The sequence below is a fragment of the Triticum dicoccoides genome, chromosome 2B (genome assembly GCF_002162155.2).
Source record: "Triticum dicoccoides isolate Atlit2015 ecotype Zavitan chromosome 2B, WEW_v2.0, whole genome shotgun sequence".
NCBI classification, from domain to species: domain Eukaryota; kingdom Viridiplantae; phylum Streptophyta; class Magnoliopsida; order Poales; family Poaceae; genus Triticum; species Triticum dicoccoides.
In genome coordinates this window covers 589,208,763-589,216,933 of record NC_041383.1, presented here as the reverse complement: position 1 = coordinate 589,216,933, position 8,171 = coordinate 589,208,763, and the positions used below count along the sequence as shown (strand labels likewise).

Here is an 8,171-nt window from a genome sequence, read left to right as displayed (position 1 = left end):
ATCTGGATCACTGGCGAGAGTGATTATTCCATTGGGTCCGGGCATTTTGAGCTTCATGTACCCGTAATGGGGTATAGCTTGGAAGATTGTGAATGCCTCTCGCCCTAACAAAGCGTGATATCCGCTGCCGAATGGGGCCACTTGGAACGTGACCTCTTCGGACCTGTAATTGTCCGGTGAGCCGAACACTACATCTAGTGTGATTTTTCCTGTGTAGCGTACTTCTCGACTAGGGATTATTCCTCTGAAGGTTGTGCTGCTTCGCTCAATGCGGCTCCAGTCAATTTCCATTTTTTGAAGGGTTTCCTCAAAGATGAGGTTTAATCCGCTGCCGCCATCCATGAGTACCTTAGTAAGACGGAAACCGTCCACTATCGGACTGAGGACCAATGCGGCTGGTGCTCTAGCTGTTCGGAATTTAGGTTCGTTGCTGGCATTGAAGGTGATAGCCGTGTCGCTCCATGGATTTGTTGTTGCTACTTGGTAGACTTCGGTGAGGCTGCGGATTGTTCGTTTCCGCATGTTATTTGATGCGAAAGTCTCGAAGACTGTTAGTACCGTACTGGTACTGCTGGGTTGGTTGCCCGGGGCTAAAAAGCCTACGCCACTTTTGGCCACCTGCCGTAGTATCCAACATGCTCGAAGGCTATGTGTTGGAGTGGTGCCCTCCGCACTGTGGATTTTGCAGGGTCCGTTGAGCCATCCCTCCAGTACGGTTCCGTACCCTTTAGGGGTTTTTTGCTTTTTAGTTTTTAACCCAGGTGCTTGAGTATGACGCACCTTTTTATTTCGGACTGGGGTTGTATTCAGGGCCGGATTGTCCCAAAACCTAGTTTCGGTTTTCCAGGCACTCTCCATCGCGCAGTATTTTTGTACAATGGTCGCTAGGTCGGCGAAGCATGTAAATTCGCGATGACTCATGGCGTTTATGATTCCCTTGTCCGTGCAATTGTTGTAGAAGATTGAAATCGCGCTTTCTTCACGGCAGTCCTTTATCCTGTTCATAACCAGGAGGAATCTGGCCCAGTAATGATGTATTGTTTCATCGGGCTCTTGCCGTATTTGAGATAGATCGCTTATGTTTGGGTGGGCGGGTGGAATTAAGTTCGGAACCCCGCCCGATTTGAGGCTCAAAGGCCAAGAAGCTTTCGGATTCGGAAGCTTGGTTTGCTGAGCGCTTTCCAACAAATCTAGTCCGATGCTTGACTTTAGGTTCAGTATTTGGTAGCGTCCGTCCCTCCGCGGGAATCCGGCATGGAGGGATCCGGAATCCGGACGTAGTTGCTTTGTAACATAGAAGAAGAGTCGCCGCATTGTTCCTCTACCACGACAACGTGGTGGGTAACCTGGGGAGAGTTAATTTCTCTCAGATCGATTTTAAGCCCAATCTGATCGTAGTCGGTGGCGACTCCCAGGGCGGCGATGCGATCCAAGAGCTCGTTTACGGAGGAGAGCTCAATCGGATCTAGCTGTTCAGCGAATTCCGAGCTGACGTGAAGATCGCTTTTAATGACTTGAGATCATTGTCGGGGCGGTGGCCGAACAGGCGGTCATGAGAAAACCGCCAAGCCGAATAGTCTGGCCAGTGGCCAAAGCTCCCTTGATGATGGCACCGTCTTTAAAGACGGGAAAAGGCATCCTTCCTGATGGTGACGGCACAGAGGAACTCTCAATGAAAGCACCAATGTCGGTGTCAAAACCGGCGGATCTCGGGTAGGGGGTCCCGAACTGTGCATCTAGGCGGATAGTAACAGGAGACGAGGGACACGATGTTTTACCCAGATTCGGGCCCTCTTGATGGAGGTAAAACCCTACGTCCTGCTTGATTAATATTGATGATGTGTGTTACAAGAGTGGATCTACCACGAGATCAAGGAGGCTAAACCCTAGAAGCTAGCCTATGGTATGATTGTTGTTCGTCCTATGGACTAAAGCCATCCGGTTTATATAGACATCGGAGAGGGCTAGGGTTACACAAAGTCGGTTACAATGGTAGGAGATCTACATATCCGTATCGCCAAGCTTGCCTTCCACGCCAAGGAAAGTCCCATCCGGACGCGGGACGAAGTCTTCAATCTTGTATCTTCATAGTCTTGGAGTTCGGCCGACCATGATAGTTCGGTTATCCGGACACCCCCTAGTCCGGGACTCCCTCAGGGACCTTTAGTCCCCACCCTTTAGTGCCGGTTACACAACCGGCACTAAAAGCCCTTACAAACCGGTGCTATAGCCCGGTTCTGCACTAGTGTGGTGAAGATGTTGATGGAGATTGACCCCCTCCAGCTAAGAGGATCGATGGTGATGACGACAATGATGATTTCCCCCTCCTGGAGGGATCTTTCCCCAGCAGAACAGCTCCGCCGGAGCCCTAGATTGGTTTCGCCAAGGTTCCGCCTCGTGGCGGGGGCGTCTCGTCCTGAAAGATTGCTTATGATTTTTTCCAAGGTAAAAGACTTCATATAGCAGAAGATGGGCACCGGAGGGCTGCCAGGTGGCCCATGAGGCAGGGGGCGTGCCCAGGGGGGTAGGGCGCACCCCCACCCTCGTGGACGGTGGGTGGCCCCCTCTGGTATTTTCTTCGCTCATTATTTTTTATTAGTTCCAAAAATAACTTCCATGGAGTTTCAGGACTTTTGGAGTTGTGTAGAATAGGTCTCTAATATTTGCTCCTTTTCTAGCCCAGAATTCCAGCTGCAGGCATTCTCCCTCTTCATGTAAACCTTGTAAAATAAGAGAGAATAGGCATAAGTATTCTGACATAACGTGTAATAACAACCCATAATGCAATAAATATCGATATAAAAGCATGATGCAAAATGGACATATCACGGGCCAGCCTGGTCGGGCTGCGCTTCCTCTCGGTCGCCAGTTCTGTACAGGATGTGCTGGTGGCGGAGATCTAGTCTGGGCGAAATCCCTGGCCGGCCATGACCGTCCGCGTCGATGGCGACGCCTGAGGGCGCCGTTTCCCTCCTTGGAGGCGTCGATATGGACTGATCTCCTCACTTCACCTTCCCCTAGGTCTCCCGGGTGAAAGCCCTAACTCTGTTGGGCGGTGGCGGCGCTCACGGCGCCGTTCCCTTCTTGAAGACGCCGCTTTGGGAACCTTGGGGTTGGGTGGCGCATATGGGTGGCGGGCGACGGCGGTGGTGCGTCCCTTTCCTAGCATGGATTTACGTCCGTTGCTTGGAGATGGACTCGCGTAGGTGGAGGTTGTCGGCTGGCGTTGTGGTGGCGTAAATGGCAGAGGACCTGCCAAGGCTCGCGCAGGTGGAGGTCGTCGTTTGGCGTCGATGGCGGAGGACCTGCCAAGGTTGTCACCTCAATCTGCTCCAAAGATCGACCAGTGGAAAATGGCGGCGACGACACATGTGAGTGTGTCAGACCGGTATGAGCCCCGGACCCAGCAGATGGCTCGGTCGGGGCCTCCGGCTTTAGATGTTAGGCTTAGGTGAGAGGTATGGGTATGTGGCCCAGCTTGCGTCCGTTCATCATTTGGATAGTGGCAGATGCTGCCAAGATGGTGGATTCACGCATATTGTTGTACTTTGCAAGATCCTCAAGAATAATCAATAAAATGACCGTATGCATCTCCCAGATGCAGAGGCCCGGGTTTATCCTCCTTTTCGAAAAAAAGTAACTTAAGACTAAAACTTTAGTGTCACCCTCTGTAACTTAATACAACTTTGATTTACATACAGAACCATAGGCCTAGAAGTTGTATTGTCATTGTAAGTTTCAAGATTGTAATATTTCGTAGTAGAGAGAGTTAATATGTCGAACAGATAGATACTACAAACTAAACAAGCGAGTACACTGTAATCTTAGTAGTCACGATTTCAAACCAATAAACTAACTAAAATTTCAACAGATTAAGTTTCACCAAGACAAAATGGATGGTATGACTCGGAATATTATGTTTCACTCTCTGTAACTTGCCGCAATTTGTTTATAGATACATAATAACACACGTAGCAATATTATTCCCCTTGTAATTAAGATACAATATCGTAGTACTTCATAGCACACCGAATTAAAGTATCCAACATATATGTACTACAAACTAAACAAGCGAGTTGAGTCATACGTACCCAAAAGAAAAACATTGACGACGAGATTCGACCAGTATTATACAGTTCAAATTGTTGTACAAGAACAAACAGTTGTGGACATGAAATATACAAGCAGAACAAAGTTTTTTTTAGCAATCTTCGGATAGAAGTCCACTTGTGTTGTTGATACCCTTGATACTTCAGTAGATGCGAAGAATAACAAATCTTGCTCCAGGGTGGTATTTCTTGTAGGATGAGAGTGAACTAGAAGGACAGACATGAAGTAAGAAGAACAGCAGCATGAATGGTCCGAATGAATGGTTTTGCTTTGGCTGTTATTTGTCTATGTTAGATTCACTCATTGTATTATTAGACTACCCCACACGAACAGTTACACTACCCCACAACGACAGGTATATGGCTTCAATATACAATGGCATTACGCACATATATCACAACTTATACTAGATGAAAACGTTATATACACAAACAGATTTCTCAATCTTGGCGTAGATCGGCGGCCCACAATCTGCGTGCCCCCGTCCCTGCATTGTCACAAATCCCCTCCCCATCTCAAGCTTCACATTACCATAAACTATGTCAAGTTAATATCGAAATTTGATTGCATCAGTTATTACAAAAATTTGATGCACAAACTTTTCAAATTCAGCAAAATGCAACTTAATTGCCCATTCGGTCTTGGATTAGTCTACTATTCTCCGTCTAGCTAGGGTAAAGTCATAATATTCTGAGTTTCTTATATTTTGTGACCCGTTCTTAATTACACTTAAATTTGTTGAAGTTAATCCATGTACGTTCTGCAGTCGCGCACTTAACTTTACCAAAGAGTTGGAGCAGTATATAAGTACGTACATAGGAGCAAAAGCACCATGTAGCCAGTAGTGTGGGGAAATGAACTGATATAAATAAATTTCATGCTTTACAAAGTTATATTAGAACACAAGGGCATATAATCATCATTGGCCGTGAAAAATGTCATCCTTTTGGATTTGACATTCATTTTACGAAACCAACGTATAATCATCATTTTAATATGTTATTACTGGACAGTTTGAAATTGTATATTGTACTCACCACTCACCACCAACAACATCATCAGCAATATTTAGAGCTTCATTTGCAAAGATGATTGCCAACTTGCACATACACACTGCTTCCCTAAGAAGACAATATACGGCTGAAGTAAAATACTCCCTCCGTCCCATAATGTAGGACGTTTTTCGTCACTATAATAGTGTCGAAAAACGTCCTACATTATGGGACGGAGGGAGTATATATCAAATAATAACACTACACATCATCTGTGATCTTCAAGAGAGTGACCAGTACTACACTTGCTAGCTTGCAAGCTTTTGCCATTAATCAACACTGTTGATAGATAATTAAACAATACGCACGCTTAGAGATCGTCGTCCCAACTTATTAATTAAAACTATGGCTAACTAGAATAGTAATCGATCAGCATGTAGTTGATGTCCAGCTCGTGTCAATTTCAAATCACCCCATATATACAGGCTAAAAACCAAAGATTAAAATTGCGGGAGAAACGATTTAGTGGCAGCCTCTCTCAGCAGCTATACCGGCCGCAAAGCAGGCAATCACAGCAAATAGCAACAACTTATCCGGCGGGACAGATGATTTCTAGAGGTATTTCCTGATTCTGCAGCCCTTTGGAGGTATTTGTGGAGGATTTGGCGGCGGCAGCCATAGCATAGCGGCGAGGCTCCCGAGCAGCTATAGCGCAATTAACGCGCCTATTTTGTAGGAGATTTTATTTCATGCTAAAAAACACTCGAACACGCTGCTATCGGCGTAGCCACCATAAACTCTAGCTAATTCATGCGAAAAAACAGTCGGGTACGCACATCATCAGGTCATCGTCCGGCCCCAGCTCGTTTGCCCCGCTGAAACCCAGATGCTGCTGCCAGGTTCCCGTCGAGAAGGACGAGCCTGGGCTCCCGCCGCACACGCTAACGGCGCCAGCGGCGTCTCCGCCATCGCCGGATGCCCCGTGGCTCCCAGCTGCCGACCTGAGGCGCTGCACCTCCTCCTCAGTCGCTCTCAGCCTCTCCTTCAGCCTCAGCACCTGGCCATATGTGTGTCAGTCAGCTCTTGTGCAAGAACGAAGAGGAACTGATATGCACGGCGCCATATGTATGCCAGTGTGAGTGTGTGCGAGTAAGCTTACCTCGTTCTGGAGGTGGCATTTGTGGAGGATGTCTGCGTCGTGAGCGTGCTTGAGCCTGGTGAACTCCTGCTCGAGCGTCTTGCTCTTGTGGCGCGCCCGGCGGTTCTGGAACCACACGGCGACCTGCTTGGGGTCGAGCCCGAGCTCGGCGGCCAGATACACCTTCCGGCCAGTCTCCAGCTTGCGTTCCTCCCGGAAGCTCAGCTCCAGCATCTCTGCCTGCTCATCGGTGAGCCGCCGCTTCTTGGGGTCCCCTCCTCCGTCCATCTCCCCGCCGTTACCATCCCCTCCGCCGCATCTCGCGGCCTTCCGCCGCCTGCGCCGAGCCTTCGGCTGGCTCTCCCGCTGCGCCGTGCCTGCACACATACAACCACGACATGGAAAAAAGGGCATCACATGCGTGTCCTGGCCGGTGAAACTGAAGCTGCTGCAGCTGCATCATCGCATGCGCAAACACCGGGGGCGCGCGGCGTCGGACGTACCATTGGCCGCGAAGAAAGGCGCGTCCACGTAGGAGGAACCAAAGAGCTGCTGGTTGTCCATGCCTGCTGTTCGGAGCTGAGGAGGGGAGAAAAGGATGGTTGGAATTGGAAGATTAGAGGAGGGGAGGCACGGTGGGTTGCGCTGTTGGTGTGGTGAGGAACTGGATCGAGGAGGGGAGGAGCACCGGCCGCAAAGCGCTAGTTGAAGGAGGGGAAAGTGCGTGTCTGGAGGGAGAGAGACCTAGGCGTACGAGATATAAATAGGTGGCAGAGGTGCCCAGCGGCAAGCGCCGGTGGGGCTCCGGCCGGCTAGGTGCTTTCCAAGCCAGGCCGTCTGGCCGGGGAGATGTGAGGGTGATCGGGGGCAAACGTTGCATCCAGCCAAGTACTTACTGTTGCTGACGCGCGCACTCTATGCCACTTATTTTTGGAGACTCTGGATTTCTTTGGAGTACATAGCCGATTCTCTTTTTTCACAAATACGCATGTTGCGTATGAGGTAGACATTACATTTGTAACGATCGTCGAATAGCATACGCTAACAGGCGCATACGGGAACGCATTTGAGCAGAGAGAGGGGGTTGCTCATTCCCAAGTAGCAATGAAAATTAGATTACAGAGATAACGATTCTTAGAGCATCTCTAATATGTGCCTTATAATAGGGCCTAACCGCTTTTTACATTACCAGGGGACAAAAACGGTGCTTCAATAGATGCCCTAGCTATATACAAATTCTTTTACACCAAATTTACAACACCAATTCGCAACACTTGGGTGGCTGGAGCAAAACTAAGTCGGTCGTGCGAGTCGCCAACTGTCACGCGGAAAGTTCCCGCGCCATGCGCATCCCCGCCTGACGCCGCTTGCATGACAACCGATGGAGCCCCATGGACGACCCCTCCGACCCCGTAGCCACCGAGCCACTCCGACGCTTCTGACCATGGCGGCATCATCTTCTCCTGACACTCCCTCCGCCGGCACCGCCATGTCCTCCTAATCGACACCGCGGATTTGTGTCCCCATGACCCACCGCCGCCACCGAGAAGGAACCGCCGGTGCGGAAGAAGGCCAGCACGACCAATCAATGAGCTGGCGGCGGTGGGAAAGAGGCCGCCGCACGAACCCTTCATCCCGTCTGAAGAAGATGAAGCGTATTGCCACCATGCCCCCCCTCCCCCCCGCTTTGTCCCCTACCGCGACTTCTTCGGTGATAGTTGCTACTTTTGTACCCCCCCACCACCACCACCTCCGACCGTGGAGGACGAGCTGTCGACGCTCGTTGCTATCTTCGGCAACATGTTCGACGAAATGTCGGAGAGGTAAAGCAATCCCTTGTTTTTCATTTTTTTTGTCAATTCGAGATGAGTGCAATGATGAGGTGCATATGTTCTTATATTAAATTTTGTGTGCATTTGTAGTGCTGATGA

General features: G+C 49.5%; 1 protein-coding gene across 1 annotated transcript; it reads right to left on the bottom strand.

Annotated features, from left to right (window-relative positions):
* Positions 1-5,402: 5,402 nt before the first annotated feature.
* Positions 5,403-6,955, bottom strand: LOC119368074 (homeobox-leucine zipper protein HOX14-like). The gene is made up of 3 exons (XM_037633432.1): positions 6,744-6,955; positions 6,262-6,617; positions 5,403-6,159 (listed from the first exon to the last, which is right to left on the bottom strand). The coding sequence occupies exons 1-3, from the start codon at positions 6,802-6,804 to the stop codon at positions 5,911-5,913; spliced, it is 666 nt and encodes a 221-aa protein (XP_037489329.1). The 5' UTR covers positions 6,805-6,955; the 3' UTR covers positions 5,403-5,910.
* Between the last annotated feature and the right edge of the window lie 1,216 nt (positions 6,956-8,171).

Excerpts from the sequence above, each read along its gene's own strand:
- LOC119368074 (XM_037633432.1), bottom strand. The coding sequence starts at position 6,804 with ATGGACAACCAGCAGCTCTTTGGTTCCTCCTACGTGGACGCGCCTTTC. Across the intron at positions 6,618-6,743 it reads GCCTTTCTTCGCGGCCAATG|GCACGGCGCAGCGGGAGAGC; the intron begins GTACGTCCGACG and ends GTATGTGTGCAG. Across the intron at positions 6,160-6,261 it reads AATGCCACCTCCAGAACGAG|GTGCTGAGGCTGAAGGAGAG; the intron begins GTAAGCTTACTC and ends ACATATGGCCAG.